Below are 19821 nucleotides of genomic sequence, written 5' to 3' on the forward strand. Positions count from 1 at the left end.
ACGTATTCAGAAGTGTGTCTATAAATGCCTCGACGAGTCAGACAAAGATCAGATTTGTGAAAGGAAAAAAAACCTGAAGTGTTGTTTCGGTCTAAAATATATTTGAATTTAAAAAAAAAGGCACTTTCTTTATGGTGGTATTGACAGTAACGAACACGTCGAAGTAACGCAAATACTCTCAAATCGAAAGTGAAACCAAGTCAGTTCTGGACTTGTGCCGTTGCAGTGAGAGAAGAAATTCTGTGAATAATTCTGTGAATGATACTCATTTGTTGATGTTAAATTATATTCGAAAGGAAACTGTGACTTGGAAGATATAATTTAAGTGCGTTATGCAAAAAAAAAAAGAAGCTGTTTAGATTTTGGGTAAACTTTTCCAAGTTTATATAAAATTGGTGGGAATATACAACCAGACTACACTGACTGCTCAAGTTCTACACCTAAAAAAATAAAAAGAAACAAACATGTTTGAAGGGGAAATAAGAGTCAACAATAATACATACACTACCGTTCAAATGTTTGGAGTCACCCTGGCAATTTAGTGTTTTCCATGAAAACTAACATAATTGCCCAAGGGAACACAATTAACTATTAGAACACTGGAGGGATGGTTGCTGGAAATGGGCTTTTCCTGATTCCTGATTAATTTGATTATCCTCATTGAAAAAAATTGCAATTTTATTTAAAAAATAAGGACATTTCTAAGTGACCCCAAACATTTCAACGGTAGGGTACTTCAAGCGTACAGAACAAATTTTGTGTCCCAGTATTATATAAAACAAACAAACAAACAAAAAAAACCTCAAACAAGCCGTGGTTATTTCCCAAGCAGAATTCATCAAGAATGCGGGGAATTGTGTGACAGCCAAACCTTTACTGAAAAGCTCGATGTGTGTGTCAAGCTCTTTGTTTTTCTCACGAGGCAAACTAGTCGCACACCTAAGAGAGTTGCCATGAGTTTGCAGCAGGGTTTAATTAAGTACATTCGCAAAGGCTCTCCCTGTCGGTCAGTCCTGCTTGGCGTCTTCAGGCTCCTCTTTCACGTCCTCGTAGACGGCCTCTTCGTCTTTGTCGTCGCCGTCGCCCAGCTTGGAATTGGGCACCCAAAGCCCGGACTCGATGCAGCGCTTCATGTGCACTTTGGCCTCCTGAATCACAGACAAGAAAAATCGATACAAAATAAATAAAGAGTGACGCTTGCGTTCGTTCTAATTGGTGGGCAAACTTTGAATTTTGAAACTGGGGACTGGAGGAAGTTGCTTACCGTTGGATCCATTTTGCTAATGACGTCTTGTAACATTTGGATGTCCTTGTCGTCAAAGCATTTCTGCATCTCCTGTAGATTAAAAATAAAAAAAAAAATGTGAGGAACTTGAAAGTCAAACATTTTTAAAACAGTAACAGGGGCCGACCTGTGGTAGACTCTCGTAGACGTCAACGGGATCGAGTCCGCCGGGTCCTAAGCGCTTCTGTCGCTCTTCTTCCTCGTACTCCTTCATGGCCTTCTCGATGCGAATCTTGGCCCTGCCGCGCACTCGCTCCTTGAAAGACTCCAGCTCGTCGTTGAACGCATCCTGATACTGCTGATCTGATGTCTGCGGAGGAAACGCAGTGCCAAATATTTATTTTTTTACAGCGTCTAATAGTATTTTCAGAAGCAGCATGACGCACAAAAACCAACCTTGATCTTGGCAAAAAACTGCCGAAAGCATCCTCGGGGGTCCACCTTGAGACTTTTCGCCAACTCCAGTATGAACTGCATGACGATGGTCTGATGAGCCACTTGCTCCATCAAGGCATGTTTCTGTTGAAAAGAGCCAAAGCAAATGTTTTGTGCCTTTTCCGACATTTGTGTGTCTCGGCTAAATAGCTGAAGCAAAAGTTATGATGGCTCTGAAGTGCAATTAACATTAAACGCAAAGAGCAAATCAAAAACCACGCAAAACAAAAGCAAATTAAAAATAACACAACACGTTAGCTTAGCAATTAGCATGGCTTATCCTTTCCTTATAATCCCTTTGTGAGAAAACAAACAATTAAATAAATTTAAAAAAACACACAAAAAGTTCGCTTGGCATGTAGCATGCCTTTTCCTTTGTTTCTTCTCGTTCACTGCAAGAGTAGCCAGCCAAAGCTCACTGCTGCTAGCTGTCAATCTACGCGAGGTGACGAGTGACACGAGTTTCTTATTTTGATGAAGCGCAAATCGACTCGCCACGGCAACGAAACCGCCTATTTTGAGCCTTGATCCATCCATCAGGCGAGTTAAAAAAAGCGAGGGAGCATTACCTCCTCCACTTCGAGGTCAATGCACATAATGACCAGGTAGTTGGCCGTCTCCTCGCACACCAGATGAGGGTTGTCAGACAAGTACTTTTGGCTGTCATCCCAGCGCCGCAGCATGCCTGAGGGAAACACAACACCAGGAGTGAAATTTCGCACACCCTCTCAACAGGAAACATGCAAGCCAAATGCCTATCCTCACCAAAATGTTTGATCTGCTTCTCATATTTTTCCACAAAGGTCTTATGCTTCTTCTCTTTGTCCTCTTCGGACTCCTCCGACGCTTCGGGTTTGACGTTGACAACACTCTGCAAAAACAGCCCCAAAAGGTACATCAGGAAACCACAAACGTTTTGACAGTTTTATCAACCTCCGTTGGAAATTTTTTGTGAGAAGACGCATTGCACTATTGCGTCATTTGAAGTAGCACGGATGAGGTCTGCTTCGAGCACTCATTACACCGAGTTAGCATTTTGCAGTACCACACAAAAGGTTTTCTATTATATTAATTTTAATCACAAATTAAGAAACGTACAACAGTGAAATAATTTTGCCTAACATGGCCACTAATAAAATAATACATGTATCACTATTGTAAAGCCAGAATGCCAAATGAGAAATTAATTCATTCATTCACTTATTAATGGGAAAAATTATGTTTTTTTTATCGTTAATTTGCATTTTACTGCTGTGGTAATGCACACTTTAAATATATGTGGGTTCAATATTCTGTCCATGACACTGAGCCTGAGGGAAAGAATGTGCATCTGAAAATTAGACGTGCCTTTGTATGCGAGGGATGGTTAAGTCTCTCAAAGTGTGCTACAACAGCACCCTCTAGCGGTACGCAAAGGAATGCACACATTAGATGCTACATTTTTTACAATCCACTACATTGCATTTTTAGTTGTATTTAACTTTTCAACACATCAGATTAGCATGTTTTAGACCTGTTTGTTTTCAAATAAATATTTAGGCACGATTTAACTTTTATGGACAAAATATTTTCACTGATTCATCAAGTGCAGTAGAAGGTTTGAGAATCATTGCAGTACATGTGCTGGCCGCCTACGGGTTGTCCCACCTTGCTGAAGCCTTCTTTGCTCAGCGTGTCCACATTCCACGGCATCTTCTTCTCTTCCCGAGCATGATCTTCCACCTTCCTCTCCCAGTCACGCTGCTCCTTCTTCAGTTTCTTCTCCTCCGCCTGCACTTTGCTCAGGTCGGCTTTGCTTTCGTCCGTCGCCGATACGCTCAGCTCCTGGATTTTCTTTTGTACTTCTGACATCTTGCGTCGGCACTCGGCGAGTCCCTTGTTGAGGTCTTGTGTTTTTTGCTGGAATTCTTCCATTCGATCCACGCGGGCCTAGAAATGACAAGTTCCCAGTTGGATTTACACTGCATTATGACAGAACTCTTTTTTTTTTTTTATCTCAAATGGCATGAGTGGCGGCATATGTTTTACCAGTGGAAAAAGGCACACAATTTTATTTTGATATCAAATCTTGTTGTTTTTGCTTCACTTATACTGCAATGAGGGTGCAATAAAATGTCACCATCCACTACTCGCACATAATGTGCAAGTAAAATGAAGATGTCCAATACTACATAGTGAGACGCATCAATCAAGACCGAGATTTTTTTTGTTTACATAGCGATTTAACTCTTGTTTATCAAAAGAAATCTCCATTGTGACACTTCATGGATTTCAATAAACCTCGTGACCATTCCTTCCCATCAATTTATACCTGGTGTCTCCACCTGAAGAGGCTCGGAGTGTCGATGTTTGGGTGGGTGTCATCTTCGTCGTCCGACACCTCAATGTGGTCCCACACGCTGTAGTCTATTTTGGACATGATTAAAGAAGCTCAAAGCAGGTAGCGTTAGCTTTGTGGGGGCTAGTGCGATCCGCTGCCTACCGAATCTAAGATGAAGCAAAGATGCTTAACTCAAAAGTGAGTTGGAAGACCCGTCGTTTTGCCAAGATGAAATCTAAAATGAAAACTGATTCACTCGGGTTAGCTACTCAAGAAATTCTAGAAAGTACTGCTGGGAATTTCCGGTGCACGTCGTACGTCTGACGTCATTTTGCGCCTGCGTGTTGAGCTCCTCCCGCTCAGAAAGGAACCAGCACCGAGATTTGTATTTAGTAATTAATTGTGGGGGTTTTTTTTATAGTAAAAAAAAGTTATTCAGTAGAATAATTTATTTAAATAAGGAAATAATTCCCCTTTGTTTCTGCTCTACGTCGTGCGTCTGACGTCACACGGCGAGTTGTGTTGCGCTACCAGTCCTTAAAGGAACATCACGTAGAACATGTGAACAAATAACTGTTTGAAATTAATCTCAAAATACGAATGATGTCACGTTGCACCTATTTCATATATTCATATATTTATTTAATAAATTACACTGCAGCCAGTGATGCTTTCTGCTGTTGTCCCACTAGCCTTGTTGGAGGCTACGTGTTGGGTTTCCTCTCCATGTTTTTTGGTTCTTTAAAACCAGAGCAGCAGAGGGAGTATGCGCCATGCATTCGGCAGCACCGCCGCATGTCATCGATCACATCCGCACACATGCTCTCCACATACTTGTTAGCTGCCGGAATGAAATCAAGTTAGCATTGTGCATAAGTCATTTGGTCAACAAAATTTTTTGACCGCAATATACCTTGTAAACACGTTTGGATGGCGCAAGCATGCTTTTTGCAAGGATCTTTTGCTGGCATTGCAGACTGCTTTCGATTTTTTCTCCTTCCTTGTTATGATCACGTGACGCACAACGAGCCAATGGAATTTGTCACAGCGACATCTGTTGACCTTTAATGGTATGGCAGTGTGGCAATGTATTCGAGGAGAAGTTTCTTGAACCATAATACATTTTATTTCCCTCTGTTATTCAAATTGGTGTATTTATATGACATTCAAGCCAGTTATACATTTATATGTATAAAACAAGCACATGTGTTTTCCACATAGACGAACATATTCGAACATTCATTCTAAATGATTACAATGACAAGCTTTTTTTTTTTTATTTGTCTACAAATGGTGCAGATTGTCAGGTCGGTGCACCTTGAGGGTACTTCGCCAGTGGCAAACTACTGGAGGTACAAATTTAGCACGTTTTTTCTGACAATGTAGAAAATCAGTGTAGAAAATCAGACAAAGCTAATGACATCAGCTACTATATGTAAACTTAACTAGACAGCTATCTATGTTAAAATGGTGACAAATGTAGCATAAATACTGAGTGTTGTAAAAATCCCTGGTGGTCGGTTCACACCTTCTGTCTACCTTTGCTCTTGGCTTTGACAGTAAACTGCTTGGTCTTCTTCCCTAACACGTTGGAGGCGGTGCAGGTGTAGGTTCCGGGCAGCAGCAAGGATGAAGCGAGTACGGCTTGTTGGTCATCTTCCCTTTTTGGCTCCGGCTCAGGTTGCCAGCTGTAGACAGGTGCCGGGTTCCCAGCAGCGGTGCAGTTCAGCGTTGTTTCACCACCTTCTGGCACGTCCACGATTTCCGCCTCGGGGCTTTGAAACGTCGGAGGAACTACATTGAGGTAAGCAAGAGGTAAGCAGAGCTGCAATGTAGTTCTTTGGGTTCAATGTTGTTGGTAACACGAACTCACAGTACACAGATACTCTCAACGGCACCGAGGTGACAGTCAGAGGCGGTTGCGGACCCTCCGGTCCGAGTTCAAGCTCGGCCACGCAGCTGTACCGAACGCCGTCGTCGGCCTGGGAGGGCGTGATGACCAGGATAGAGGAAACTTGCACCGGCGAGGGAGAAGTCAGGTCGGTAAAGGAGCGGTTATACACCTCGTTGCGGCCCCTGTACCACCTCAAGTTGAGATATTGAACGGGAGCCACGTTCTGGACCTCACATAGCAGCTGATACTCCTTTCCCGCCACCATCGGCCCGGTATGATTCACCACCGTGATGGTGACGCTGTCTGGGCTTTCTGTGAGAACAACAAAAACCAAAACAGACTATAAAAAAAAAATTATCTGTGGAATAAAAACATATGCATTAATAATCTCACTGTAGAGGACGAGATTGAGTTTTTCCTCGCACTGGCGCGGTGCGCTGAAGAACACCCCGTAGCAAATGGGCTCTTCGATCCAGTCGATGAGGCTGTCCACCTTCCACTGGACGCTCGGGCCCTGCTGCGTGTGCGCCGCGCTGATGGCCGATTCCCAGCCCAGCACACGCACCGGCCGGGTCGCCTCGCAGCTGACAGACACCGACTCCCCGAAGCCCACCACTGCCCTGGCGGGTTTGAGGATTAGGGAGCAACCGTCACCTGAAACTGAGACGGTGACATCAAGGATCATGCCGCTAAATGGATAAAAAATAGCATCCTACCTGAACAAAACATGCAAAGTGCCACAATCCACTGCAGAGGCGCCACATTGGCCATGTTCACTTGGCGGTGAAGCAGCCCCGGATAAGACAAATCCCAAGTTACACAAGCTTGGCCAACTCTGCAGGGAACAATGCTTGGTGGACACAAGGGCCCCCTTCATCCCATCTGACTTCACTGTGTGTGTGTGTGTGTTGAGTTTAATGTGTGTGTAGAGAAGGGAAAGAGGCGACTTTGACAGGTGGAATGAAATATTATATTTCAGACATGATGTTAAAGCACTTACAAAATGGTGGGTGGTCAAATCTGAATTTATTTCCATTCTTTTCACTTGAATGTGCATTCTGGGCCGGCTGTTGTTGTTGTTGTTCCCCAGACTCCCACTGTGAGCAGAATGCTGCACGGCTGCAGCACCATTGGATTCTCTGCGGTGTATTTACAATGTGGACAGCTGCATGGAACACATGACTTCAGCAGAATAGAACTTTTGAGCTCTTAACGTGAAGGAATATAAAGAATGGTGCAAATGGGCAAACCGGGTCAGGCTATACTTTACATTCCCCGTCTAATTAGTATGGCGGCCTTGCAACCTCCAAGTGAATGAGAGCAGCAGTGGGCCAAGAGGGGGCCGAAGCGAGGTAAAGGCTGGCACGCAAACAGTTAAAGGCAAGCAAGACAAATCAGTATTCCTCTGGAGAATGTTTACATCATTGCTTAGTGGGTTTTAAAGGTGCCGTGCCATCAAAATCTAGTGTCAAACAAAATATTTTGTTGTTAATTTAAACTATTAATAATAAAAAATTAAGGAAATTTGTATTCATTATGATTAAAAAATAAAGTATTCTCACCTTTTGAAGATACCAAAAAACGATACATAGCGGAGGAAACAGGAAGCTGTTTCTAGGGCGCTATCGCCACCTAGTGGAGTTTTCGGGGAGTTGCGTAATTGACATGATTAATGGCATACATAACAGTTAACATGATTAACATCCTTATAATTAAATCAAGTCCAGCTCTTATTAACTATTATTAACAAGTACGAATACAAAAACACGTTAACCACTGTAAAATAAAACTAATATTTTCATCCACTCGTGTAAAAATGGAAAAACATTTTTGACACCAGAGGAATTATGTCCATTTAATGCTTAACATAGTCAAGTACAAAACATAGGGGAGAATCAAACTCACACATTAGTGTTCACAGTGCAAAACTTCCCAGACACATGCAAATCGTCATAAAATAGCTTTGTCGCCGATGATGTAAAAAAAGGTGCAAATAGAAAATAAAACACATAAAATACAATCATGGAGCACACTGCACAGTGGTACCTGAAAATGTGGGCGTGCAATTAGAAACCCTGTATTTGTCGTTTAGTAGCCAACAATGGATTTAACTTGGTCTATTGGAGCCCAAAATTAAATAAGGCTCATACAGGACCTGACACAGATCGTCCAGGAGTGAAGCCATGCTTACTGCACGAAAACGTCCCTTGTGGGGTGAGGAAAAAAATTCCCAGGATGGCGAGCACGACTGCCACGGCCAGAAAGACCCCGAGCACCACCGCCAAGGTTGTTCGATCCCCTGCAGGAGATGGATGTTTCTGTTATTGTCTCGTCAGGAATTCTGAATCCGGTTTGTTTGAGAGAAGCAGTACAAGAAGCGTGACGAGCTTACTTGGAGCTTGGGTGACCGTGAAATACTTGGTGACGGCACCCCGGGAGTTAGCAGCGGTGCACTCGTAGGTGCCTGCGTACTTGAAAGAGGAATTGAAAATGTCTTGAGTTCCAGTCGGCACTTTGGACATGGGAGGAATCTTCCAGCTGTATCGTGGCGCAGGCTCTCCTGAGGCGCTGCAATTTAAACTCATTTGATCGCCATCGGAAAGTGTCAGAGTCTCGTTCTCCGGTTGGCTGAAAGTCGGAGGGTCTGTTGGGACAAGATTAGATATCAATTCCCAGCACAGGGTTTGTGAAAGAACTGCATGGCACAGTCCTAATCTTTCCTTGTTTCTATATTTCCCCAGTTGGTGTAGACTTACAATGCACAATCAGCTGGAGCGGCTTTGAAGAGGTCGCTGGAAGATCTTGCAATGGGCCAAGGTGGATCTTTGCCTCACAGTGCAACTGCACTCCATTATACTCTCTCTTGACTTCTTGTAGGAAATAAAAAATTGAGGAAACTGGGCTAAAGCTGCTACTTTTGTTGCCCCACAACTCTCCCAATATTTTATTGCCATTGAGCAATTTTATAGAAACTTGATGTATTGGCGCAATCTGATTGACTTCACAGTCCACCGCAAAGTTTTCCCCTTCTACCAGAAAGGAGTCAGAAATCCATAAAGATAAGGTCACATTATCTGGCATTTCTGCAAGGAGAAATGACAAAGTGAGGCACGGAGCAAAGTTGACGTTTCGCTCATCACGTCCGAAATGAAGGCTACTTACTGTAGACGGTGACGTTTAATTCCTTAGTACACTGAGAACCATTGAGATTGACAAAGCAGATGGGATGCACGGACCACCTTCGCAACGAATCAATTTGTAAGGTAATGTTGGACACGCCCTTCACCAGTCCTGTGCCTCCATATGGCGATTCCCAGCCCATTCCCTTCACCTGAGGAGATGATGACTCGCATAGTGCTGAGACGGTGCCGCCAAAAGGCACCGCCACAGCAGGAGGCGTAATTTCAAGTGGACAGGTGGTGCTTGCAGGCTGTGCTGGAAAGAAATGAAAATGTTCTCTATTCTTCAGCATAACTGGTGGGTAGAGGTGGGAAATAACGCTACAATACTTTTGTACTACAGTAATCCCTCGTTTAGCGCGGATAATTGGTTCTAAAAAGTGAAATCCGCAAAGTACGGTCACCAATAAGAAGTACCGGGCAGGCTAACGAGTTAGCGGAAAGATGCTAATTCGCGATCGTGCTAACACGCGAAAACGGACTTCTAAAGGAATGTAAACGAAGATTTCCTCAATTTAGAAGTTTTATTTTGACTTTTAAATGTTTCTTTTTTAAATTTGGAAAAATCCGCGATGTAGTGAAGCCGCAATAAACGAAACGCGAAGTAGCGAGGGATCACTGTACTTAGATTTTTCAGGTATCTGTACTTTAATGCTTGTAGAAAAAAAATCATTGCGATTGCGCAACTCTTTTCTGGTATGTAAGACATGCACCTTTTGGCAACATGGGGGCAGTATGACGCTAAGTTAATGAGAGTAAATAGAAACCAAATCATTATTCATGTTAAATAGTACTCAATGTGCCTTGGCTTATTGGAAAACACGCGACTCAGTGGGTGTGTAATTTAAACCACGCATGGTTGGTGAGCAGTCTGGTTTAAAAACCGACAAAGTATTTCACGGATGGACTGGTGCAGCGAAACGTTTAAAACAACGACGCAGCTAAGTTAACAAGCGAATGAATAAATGACAGAAAACACTCTTACCTGCAAACGTTATTAAGAAGCTGAGTATGATGATTGTCATCACGAACGTGGTAAAATAGGCACCGTCAAACTAAGCTGTGGTGGAAAATGATAGAAACGAAGTCTGGCTTCACACACCCAGCTGCGTTCACGTAAATAAGCCAAATGAAGTAATCCAACCCAACCGCATTACTCCTACGTGCGTCATTGTTAAAATTTGCCAAAGTTAATGTTTCGACACATTAAGAAAAATCGGGCCGATCACGTCACAGTGTCAACATGTCATGACAATGTAATACAGGGAACTTGCTCGCCTGTTGCTTGTCAGTTCCGCATTTTCCCCGATGACTATGAAAGCAACACGGTAATGATTATTAAAAACCCGGACTTTCCAACAATCCAAAATAATGTTGGAATAAATACATGTTTAACTGAATATAATGATCATATTCTGGAAGCACATTTTCAACATCCTCAGTGTCATAAAAAACAAATAAGTGTTTTTTTTTTATCAACAATTGAATCTGCACAAAGCAACTTCACTGGAAAGGCACATTTAAAAATAAAAACAATAAAACTCTTCAGGTATAAATATGTACAACAAAATTCACAAGTGTAGACACCATATTCACATCCACAATGCAGTGTTTGTTCACTCTTAAAATTCAAAGTTTTAACAGAATATAAACGATTCAATATAACATTAAGGGGAATTCATTCATTCATAGAAAAACATCTGACCTCAATACAGACAAAAAGAGAGAGAGAGAGGCTACAGAAGTGCACAGTGACTAACGGCAGGCACCGCCAAAGGGCAAAAGGCTCAGTGATAGACACACATCACGTCATTTTTCACAAATCAAGCACAGCTGATTAGTAAAGAAAAAGTAGTGCACTTCCATTTTCAGAATTATATGCAACAAACTTCCTTTTTGTGCTTATTAAACATTCAAAAGCCAGCTTATGTTGTCTCTTTTTTTTCCCCACCTCTCCGTCCAGTGAAGTATTAAATACTGATGGGTACAGCGCAAGCCAGAGTCTTTAAAAGGATCTGATGAAGAGTCAAATCTGGAAGAAGACATGACTGTGAGTCAGCCGGCAGACGGCTCGTCGGTCATGACAACTTGGTCATGGGGAACTGCAAGTCCCAGCCGTTGTGGGCCACGTTGGCGTTGTGGCCGCTGAGTTTGGGGTTCTTCAGGCTGTAGCGGCGCATCTTGGTGTTCTTGTAATAGATGGAGTAGATGAAGAGGAAAATGGCCGAGATGATCACCACTGTGGCCGCCACAAATCCGGCGATGAGAGGCAGGTAGTCCTCTACGGTCGAAACACAACACAGCAAAAGTGAAGCAACGGTTTGCAGGCCGTCACAAAAAAAAAAAAAAGAAAGGTCACATTTGTGTTTCACAAAAAATAGCCAGCTCGGTTGGATTTTGCATTTTATTTATTGCATCACTTTTGGAAAACAGCTGCGAAAGATGACATGGAGGAGTTTTTGTGTGAGTCCTACCTTTTGGGACCACTTCAACCTCGTACACGACCGAAGCCAGGTAATTGACGGCCATGCAGACGTAGCGGTCCGCTTCCAAGACTGTGATGTTGCCTCCCGACTTTGAAGAGTTTTTTCCTTGGCTATTTGACCAGTAGATGACGGGAGGCGGCTGACCGTCAGCTTCGCACACCAGCTCCTCGGGGTAACCTCGAAACAGCGGGACGACTTTGGGGAGCTTTGCGGTGTTGATGATCGGCTTGTCTGTTCAAGGAAAGACAAATAGATACACACCACAGAAAAGAGAAAACTAACATAAACATGAAAGATGAGCTCACAGTGAACGCTCAAGCTGACAGCACGTGACTTGACGGAGGGTGACAGCCTCGGTCCAGCCGGTCCGAGCTCTAATAGAGCCTCGCAACTTAAAGCTGCTTCATGATGCGTTCGGTTCAAAAGGAAGCTGGCGCTGGCGGACACGTTCACTGGCATTCTGGTGATGCCCGGTTCACACGACATGTTTAAATCTTGCAGGCAGTCGGCCAATCGTAGAGGCTCTGAAGGACATTTTGGGGAAAAAGACAAATGTTAATTTTTTGTCAGATTAAAAAAAGTAAACTGAGAAGCGATCATTTTTCTTATACAAAATTATTAATTTATATGAGGATTTTCATGTAGTACTAGCTGTTTGTGTGTATTATACTGCCCCCATGTGGACAAGGTGTGCACACCAGAAGGAGCAACCCAATTCCCATTTAATGTGCTAAGAAAACTATTTTGTTGAGTGTTGGAATTTCCATCATTTTCAGTGTTGAAACATGATTTGAAATATGTATTTTGAATTGTCATTATCGTTTCAGAACAAATTCAAATAATATTTGACTCCTTACCTCTGAATGACGGCTCAATGCTTCGATTGCCTTGATACCAGCGCACAACGAGGCTTTGTGCGGGAGCCACGTTGGTGATGTCACAATGCAACTGGCACGGCCGGCCTTCAAAAAAGATCTCCTCGTTGACTGGACGGACGGCGACGCTGTCCGGCATTTCTAGTTGTGGTCATTGAAAGAAAATGAAAAGAAGCACATATTAAAAATAGAATAAAAATAGGGGAAAAAAAAGAATAAATATACACACTATAGAGGGTGAATTTCAGAGGCTTCTGGCAAATCTTTTGCCCCTGGAAGAAGGCGGTGCAACGAGGAGCAGGGTCCCAGTCGGTGTGGGTGTCCGGAGTCCAAGTTGTTTCGTTGAGGTGGACGGGGTCCCGCTCGTGCCAGGCTATAGCTCGGGACTTCCTGGATCTGGTGAACATGCACGTGGCGTTCTGACTTTCGCCCTTGTATTGGAGCACCAGGCTCTCTGGGTGTATCCTAATGGGGCATTGGTGGTGCTCACCTGTGGGAATAGATAGAAATCTCACAAACGTGGAAGATGATAGAACGTGCACAGGTGCTGCAACATGGGGCCTTTCCCGACATGCATGCGATGCTGTCGTGCTGACATTAGGGAGCTTGTAAAACAAAAGCTGTTTGTTAAGGTCCAACAGGAAAGGAAGGCAGTCAGGAAGGAAAGACCCTCCCAGAGGAAAGACTGCTCCTGAGGTCTTAATGTTGGACTTGAACGCATCATCCACCATCTCAGTGCACATTCCTCAAGTCGAACAAACTTAAGTAAAATTGTGTGGAATGTGTGTGTGTGTTTTTTTTTTTAATTTAAAGAAGAGTCTTCATCGCAAACAATGTGCCCATTTGTTCTTCTGATTCAAGACACGTCTGGAATGTGAATTTTCCTCTGACCGATTGGCTGCACAATATACAAACAACCGCAAGATTATTTTTAGACAACTGTCATATTTTTATCATTCACATTACAAATCGTTTTACTCACTCGACTGGGCTCCGTTCGACAGCGACAGCTCGAAAGTCAAGAAGACTGAGAGAAAACGAAGCCACTTCAAATCATCCATTTGACTTGTTTTTTTTTTTCCCCCTCGCCCCCAGATTCGTAACGGCACTGTCCCAGCTAGCCAGGGTGGCTCCGGCCGGGCGGCGCCTCTTTCCCGTGTGCGTGTGTCAGCTTCTCCAGCTGACTGAGCGAGCTAAATGCTAAAGCTACATGCCTGGCTGTTCCTTGCTCCTCCCTCCGGGGAAAAAACAGCGGTCCTGCCTCCCTCTGCCCCCCATCAACTGCGCATGAGCAATTACGGCGCCGTTAATAACTAGCTCGTTATTTACGAACGTTGTGTTTACACTGACAGATTATGATTATTTTAAAAAAAAATAAAAAAAATTTAATTACCACAGAGTAGTTCGTCGCTGCCATCACCGCAGTGGTCCTCTCCATCACACATCCGATGAGACAAGATGCAGGCGCCATTTGCACATCGAAACCAACCGGGCTCGCACTCTGTCACACACACACTTTCTTTGTCATTTTCACACATATTATGACAGACTAAACAGAGTCCAAGGCCAGGGAAGTACAGTGATTCCTCGCTACTTCGCGTTTCGTTTATCGCGGCTTCACTACATCGCGGATTTTTTTTTTCCAAATTAAAAAAACATTTAAAAGTCAAAATAAAACTTCTAAATTGAGGAAACGTGTGTCTAACCTTTAGGACAATGTAGTATTGCTCCAAATGTTCGTTTACATTCCTTTAGAAGTCCGTTTTTGCGTGTTAGCACGATCGCGAATCAGCATCTTTCCGCTAACTCGTTAGCCTGCCCAGTACTTCTTGTTGGTGACCGTACTTCGCGGATTTCACTTATCGCGGCTGGTTTTTGGAACCAATTATCCGCGATAAACGAGGGATTACTGTATTCAAATTTTCACATTTCCCTTAGAGAGGAAAACCACTTTGCTGGAGAAGTCGACCTGCAGCACTTTATGTCAATGAATGGACTCTCAAACTGTTGATTTCAAAGCTATAGAAATAAACTCAACTTGACTTCTGGGGTGTGTGTGTATGAGCCTCACCTTTCACACTCACAGTGACGTTTTTCCAGACAGTCCCTCTTTCGTTAGTGGCGTGGCACTTGTAGTCGCCCGTGTGGTTTGAAGCCATATTTTCGATCAGCAGACGGGAAATGCCGTCTTCATTAACCTGAACTACGTTTTGAAAAGTGGGTGCGATCCAGGAGTACTCGGGTCGCGGGTTGCCTCTGCTGGAGCACTTGAGATACACTTCGGAGCCTAGCTCAACTTCAACGGCCTCCAGCTCTTCTATCGGTGAGGGCGGATCTGACCGGAACAATTTGTGGTTAGAACTAAGTTCCGATTTGGTCATCAATGGCAACTGAAATCAGACTCACATACAACATTGAGGTCCACTGTGGCGTTGACCGTGTTTGAAAACAATGTGGCAACCACGACATATTGCCCCGCGTCGAATCTTGTCAGCGTCTCCGATAACTCCACCTGCTCTCCGTCTTTGTACCAAGTTATCAGAGGGTCGGAAGAGCCGCCTTCCGCATAACAGGAGAGGTTGAGGTCGTGAGGAGCGTACTCCACCACCGTGTAGTTATTTGGACAAATTAAGTGTATGTCTTCAAAGTTATCTAAAAAGGGAAGAACAAAATGATTTCAACTACGCCAAGCAATCAAGTATGCGCTAATTTCCACAAGCTAATGCTAATCTGCGTATTCAACAAAACTCAAGGTTGCAGTTTAGTTGTGGCTTCAAAAATTGTGATCTTACGTTCAACAGTGACATTGAACTCGGGTGAAAGGAAATTGAGATACGGTCCCTCGGGTGTCAGGTCCATCACCACCTCACATCTGAGCCGGACAAACTGCTGCATTTCCGAAAACGACTGGGAATATTGATAGGTGTAGCCCAAAACAAAATTGACGGGTCCTTTCTTGAAAGACTCTGGGCGTCTTTCCATGATGACTTTTTCGCCGTTGTACCAGCGCACAGTGACGCTTTGAATCGGCGCTATATTGTTGACGACACATTCCACTTCAATGGCCTCTCCGTGTTTTACAACGGAACTGTTGGCTTGGACGGAGACATTTTGTGGAGGTGCTGGAGGAGGAAAAAGAAGTGATCAGACACATGACCCCATGCTACCATTTTGTCAATGTGTGGAATAGAGCTGAGCTATTATGTAAAAAAAAATTCCAAAAAACAATTGTGATTGTTGACAAACTACCAAAACACATAAATTATTTTCCTGATGTTTTCATAATTGTGAGAAGCCAAAATCAAAACCATTGATTAAATGACAATGAATTGCTTAACACTCACTGTAAACAACCACAATTGGCTTCTTGGAGCACTGCGCTCCTCCGCTTTTCACCGGGCTGAGGTAGCATATCGCCGAGATGTTCCAAGTAGTGAGTTTGTCCACGCTCCAAGTCAAACGGTGCACAAGCTCCAGGCCCGTGCCGCCCGTCGGAGTTTCCCAACCCATCCCTTTGTACATGGGGTCGGATGTGCTACAGTTGATCAACACGGGGTCTCCGTATCGCACCACCACTCTGGGTGGGCTCAACTCGATGGGGCAGCAGGCACCTGCGTAAAGTCATGTGATTATTGTTTTCCGTCCAGTTCGGTTTCAGTGAGTGTAGCAATATATTTTGGGGGGGTCACTGCCTTGCTCCACTGGCATACTGAGGAAATCCTTCCTTCCTCATGCCGTGCGACCTTTTAATTCCGCCCAGAAAGGAAAAGGCGAAAAAAATCGTATTCCCTCAACTCAACTCTACTGTCAACATCTTGCATAATGACAAACATCAACTTTATGACCAGTCATTCCAACTACACTGGAATCGTGATTTTAAATCCTATTTGAACCTTTTTCTTCAAATACATTAAGATTATTTTTAAGATTAAAGTCCCAATGATCGTCACACACACACCTGGGTGTGGTGAAATTTGTCCTCTGCATTTAACCCATCCCCATGTGATTTTAATCCATCCCCTGGGGGAGAGGGGAGCAGTGAGCAGCAGCGGTGCCGCGCTCGGGAATCAGTTGGTGATCTAACCCCCCAATTCCAACCCTTAATGCTGAGTGCCAAGCAGGGAGGCAATGGGTCCCATTTTTATAGTCTTTGGTATGACCCGGCCGGGTATTTTTAACTATTTCTAAAAAATATGAATAATTTGGCATGCCTGTTTTGTTGCAGAAACTAATATTGAATATGCACATAATGTTGTATGTGCAGTATGTAAATCTTTATATTTGCTGTTCTCAGTCAGAGAGGAAATAATAAACAGTTATGACTATTCTGGAATATTCGTGACACTTGACTAAAACGCAAAGAGTTGTTCCTACCTGAGGTGCAGAGTAGAAACCCTAACAAGAGGCGCGTAAAAGTTGTCCTTTCGCCCATTTCCCGATGGCACGTAAAACCTCCCTCTTGGGTGATTCCTTTTCTCCAACTCAACTTTACTTGTGCACCACTCTCATGCATTGCACAAATGTCAAGTAGAAGAGAAGGCTCGATAAAAAAAGAGCGAGAGAGAGAGAGAAAGAGAGAGAAAAGGAGGTGTGTTCATTTGATACGTGTGTGTGTGTGCGCGTGTGTGTGTGTGTGTGAGATTCCTGCTTCCAATAAGTCAGGCCGTGTTACACTGCAAAGTTGAGGCAGCAGCTGCATGAAAGTGCAGATTGGGACATGGAAATAACCAACTGTGTTGCAAACACACAGCTGTTGGGAAAATATTTGCTGGTCATTTTTATTTCATCTGAAATATTTAAAATAATAAAAAAAATAAAAAAAAGACAAGAAATATAGAGCTCTGCTGAGCAAGGTAAAGTGACGGGAGAAGTTTGTTTTAAAAAATAAATAAATAAATAAATAAAAGTCTCATACAGCCCAACTTTTAGTTTTTGGTATTTGTATTTCTTAAAGTTACTGTAGCTGTTATAGTGGGGTCGTCGTTTAATTATTATTAATTTTTTATTTCATTTTCCCCTTGTAAAAATAAAAAAGACTTTTTTGCACCACCACCCATCATGTGTAATCTACCCCAGTAACCGCACAAAAAGACAAACATCAACATCTTAAATCAAATGAGAAGCAACCCATGGAAAAAAATATATAAAAAAATATGAAAAACAGACATGTATGTGCTTTCAGAAAATTTCTGATGTAATACACTGCCTGTGCAGTTAATGGTGACAGGAACTGGAGTGTCTGTTATCAGTAATTTCCTATGGGACAAAGCTTACAATAACAACATAAGAGAATTTCCGAAAATTTCACTTTTGAAATCAAATCGAAACCAAAAATGGTTTTTTTATCAAACTATCACATCCTCTTGCACAAGCCTTTTGAATTTTCTTCCAAGGTAAACTGTGGACTTTCCACAATCCACCTTGTCCATTCACTTCCTGTTTGCATCGTGTTCACCGATTAAAATGGAAGCTGAAGTTGAGTAATTTCCAGGAAATGCAGGATGTGTTTGCCATTCATGGATGTTAGTTGGGTCCGGGAATTCTTTTAATGAGTCACCTTTGGATTCCTTTTGGGAGACAAAATGAGTTCCAATACTAGCATGGGGTAAATTCCACATTTCCCACTATCACTTTGGCAGTATCAACTAAAATGGCGCATTATCTCAAAAAAGATAATTTTTTAAATTAAAGCCCAGCATGCAAAAAGTTTGCTACAGTCTTGAAATTGCAGCCATGATTCTGACACACTCCCACTTCATCAAATAACATCATGTGCCCTTTTCTCCACCCTGAGCTGCAAGATAGCTTGCACATCCTTTTTGATTAGATCATGAAAACATTCGCTTAATGAGCTTTGACCGTTTCTGTCAGCGCACAAAATTAAACCAAAGACAGAACTCCCATCTCGCTTGCCATCTTCTTCTTCATCATAAAATTTTATAAATGAACAGTTCATAGGGCAATTAATCGGAATTCAATTACAAATACGATTATTATACTTCCCGATTACAAAATTGGCATCACTGTAAAAATAAAATCGACTATTAATTAATTTAAGTTTGTTCATATAAGCAACCCATATTTGAATGTATCATTCTTATTAAATATTTCTTTTTTTTTTATTTTAAAATAAAAAAATTGTACATTTTGTTTGGTCCAAAACTAACTTACATAATGACGCTCCCAAAACATTTGCCTTAATATGAATTAATGTCTAAACCTTTTCCTGTTTTGTACCAAATGATCCATTTGAATAATTTGGATTTCAATTATTACCAAAAAAAAAAAAAGAATATTATTTTTCTTCCCATAATTGAGCAGCCTTAGTGTGCACAGAGATGAAGTGATTCATCCTAGTAACTTGTTGCTAGGTGGAATTCGAGACTACTGTTTGAAAATTCAAAATAGTAAATCAAGAGCAAATATTGACCCTTCCTTAACCGAAAACCCAAATATACAAAAACTACTACGAGGTGAAAAATAGGAATAATCAAAACTATGGCAATAAAAACAACACAATTTCTCTTTATCCACATGCCACATCACCAAGCGATTGTTGTGAAAGGGTTGTCAAGGAACAAAGTTGTTTTGGAAAAGGTTGTGAAAGTAGAACAATGGAACAGCCTCATATGAAAACACAGTGCAGACCCCCGAATGAATAATGAGTTTTGTCGGCTAGCGCGGCACTCATCCAACTCGCTTGTATAAATTTGACGTCAGCATTTGGTGGCCAGATGCTTCTTTCTCGCCATTCCTCCAATATCACCCCCGACCTCGATCCCCTTTTTAAAAAAAATCACAACACTATAGCGACTTAGCGAAGCAAGACCGAGTGTAACGTGATCGTAGCAACAATGCTCCTTCTGTTGATGTGTGCCTCTTGCGCAAGAGAGAGGAAATCATCCAAGTATCTTTTTTGACTCCCCCTTTCCTCCAAAAACTATTCAGACGGCAACATAAATCACCGTGTACGCTTCCCATTACTCATCAGCTTCCCTAAAGCAGGAAAGCTCAAATATCAGCTAAATATATACAGCCAAATGCCGACGTCAGGGATTGCGAGACTGCCAACTTGAGATAACCTAGTTGGCCCCGACTTAAATATTTGTCTATTATGGGTCAGAATGAATCATAGATTCAAATTGCTGATTCAGGAGCACTCCCGAATCAGATGTGTGTTGTAGTACCAAGACTGGCCTGTGAGAGGCAGTGTAGTGCCACAGTGTATGCATACAAATAGACAAAGAAAAAGTCGTAAAAAAGTTTCACGCCACAATCAAAGGCTGTGGATCGGTTTGACCACACACGTAGCTACCGTAAATATCGAACAGGTTTAACCTTTACGAT

The 19821-nt window shown here is 42.6% G+C and overlaps 4 protein-coding genes across 6 annotated transcripts in view; all 4 read right to left on the reverse strand.

The window, feature by feature from the left end:
• Positions 1 to 943: 943 nt before the first annotated feature.
• LOC119125889 (hsp90 co-chaperone Cdc37-like) lies at positions 944 to 4362 on the reverse strand. 2 transcript variants are annotated; one of them, XM_037256859.1, is made up of 9 exons: positions 4184 to 4362; positions 4032 to 4152; positions 3368 to 3649; positions 2486 to 2591; positions 2290 to 2405; positions 1682 to 1804; positions 1413 to 1595; positions 1265 to 1336; positions 944 to 1148 (listed from the first exon to the last, which is right to left on the reverse strand). In XM_037256859.1, exons 2-9 carry the CDS (start codon positions 4137 to 4139, stop codon positions 1008 to 1010), a joined length of 1131 nt encoding a protein of 376 aa, XP_037112754.1. In that variant the 5' UTR covers positions 4140 to 4152; positions 4184 to 4362; the 3' UTR covers positions 944 to 1007. The 2 variants fall into 2 exon arrangements, with proteins under 2 accessions (XP_037112754.1, XP_037112753.1); XM_037256858.1 differs by having other exon boundaries at positions 4032 to 4362.
• Positions 4363 to 4656: 294 nt separating this feature from the next.
• Positions 4657 to 5074, reverse strand: cmc4 (C-x(9)-C motif containing 4 homolog (S. cerevisiae)). The gene is made up of 2 exons (XM_037256910.1): positions 4954 to 5074; positions 4657 to 4881 (listed from the first exon to the last, which is right to left on the reverse strand). The coding sequence occupies exons 1-2, from the start codon at positions 5009 to 5011 to the stop codon at positions 4745 to 4747; spliced, it is 195 nt and encodes a 64-aa protein (XP_037112805.1). The 5' UTR covers positions 5012 to 5074; the 3' UTR covers positions 4657 to 4744.
• Positions 5075 to 5143: 69 nt separating this feature from the next.
• On the reverse strand, positions 5144 to 10410 carry LOC119126218 (intercellular adhesion molecule 1-like). Its single transcript, XM_037257352.1, has 9 exons — positions 10099 to 10410; positions 9097 to 9369; positions 8691 to 9017; positions 8327 to 8578; positions 8080 to 8233; positions 6651 to 6805; positions 6328 to 6594; positions 5914 to 6246; positions 5144 to 5834 (listed from the first exon to the last, which is right to left on the reverse strand). The coding sequence occupies exons 1-9, from the start codon at positions 10136 to 10138 to the stop codon at positions 5563 to 5565; spliced, it is 2073 nt and encodes a 690-aa protein (XP_037113247.1). The 5' UTR covers positions 10139 to 10410; the 3' UTR covers positions 5144 to 5562.
• Positions 10411 to 10570: 160 nt separating this feature from the next.
• The window catches only part of LOC119125835 (hemicentin-2-like), a 41400-nt gene continuing 32149 nt past the window's right edge, over positions 10571 to 19821 (reverse strand). The window contains exons 1-11 of one of the 2 annotated variants that reach the window (XM_037256745.1): positions 16849 to 17035; positions 15819 to 16085; positions 15267 to 15596; positions 14881 to 15126; positions 14546 to 14809; positions 13868 to 13975; positions 12704 to 12964; positions 12457 to 12615; positions 11905 to 12123; positions 11588 to 11830; positions 10571 to 11394 (exon numbers count right to left, since the gene is read on the reverse strand). In XM_037256745.1, coding sequence (XP_037112640.1) covers positions 11192 to 11394; positions 11588 to 11830; positions 11905 to 12123; positions 12457 to 12615; positions 12704 to 12964; positions 13868 to 13975; positions 14546 to 14809; positions 14881 to 15126; positions 15267 to 15596; positions 15819 to 16085; positions 16849 to 16987 — 2439 coding nt within the window. In that variant the 5' untranslated portion in view covers positions 16988 to 17035 and the 3' untranslated portion in view covers positions 10571 to 11191. Of the gene's footprint in view, positions 11395 to 11587; positions 11831 to 11904; positions 12124 to 12456; positions 12616 to 12703; positions 12965 to 13867; positions 13976 to 14545; positions 14810 to 14880; positions 15127 to 15266; positions 15597 to 15816; positions 16086 to 16848; positions 17036 to 19821 lie in introns of those variants that run through there. The other variant, XM_037256746.1, reaches the window with a different exon arrangement.

Source organism: Syngnathus acus, chromosome 8 (genome assembly GCF_901709675.1).
Source record: "Syngnathus acus chromosome 8, fSynAcu1.2, whole genome shotgun sequence".
Classification (NCBI taxonomy): Eukaryota; Metazoa; Chordata; class Actinopteri; order Syngnathiformes; family Syngnathidae; genus Syngnathus; species Syngnathus acus.

Excerpts from the sequence above, each read along its gene's own strand:
- LOC119125889 (XM_037256859.1), bottom strand. The coding sequence starts at position 4,139 with ATGTCCAAAATAGACTACAGCGTGTGGGACCACATTGAGGTGTCGGAC. Across the intron at positions 2,592-3,367 it reads GCAAAGAAGGCTTCAGCAAG|AGTGTTGTCAACGTCAAACC; the intron begins GTGGGACAACCC and ends CTGTTTTTGCAG. Across the intron at positions 1,337-1,412 it reads TCTACGAGAGTCTACCACAG|GAGATGCAGAAATGCTTTGA; the intron begins GTCGGCCCCTGT and ends TTTAATCTACAG.
- cmc4 (XM_037256910.1), bottom strand. The coding sequence starts at position 5,011 with ATGCCAGCAAAAGATCCTTGCAAAAAGCATGCTTGCGCCATCCAAACG. Across the intron at positions 4,882-4,953 it reads CATCCAAACGTGTTTACAAG|CTAACAAGTATGTGGAGAGC; the intron begins GTATATTGCGGT and ends TCATTCCGGCAG.
- LOC119126218 (XM_037257352.1), bottom strand. The coding sequence starts at position 10,138 with ATGACAATCATCATACTCAGCTTCTTAATAACGTTTGCAG. Across the intron at positions 9,018-9,096 it reads ATTAAACGTCACCGTCTACA|AAATGCCAGATAATGTGACC; the intron begins GTAAGTAGCCTT and ends TTCTCCTTGCAG. Across the intron at positions 8,579-8,690 it reads GCTCCAGCTGATTGTGCATT|ACCCTCCGACTTTCAGCCAA; the intron begins GTAAGTCTACAC and ends TTGTCCCAACAG.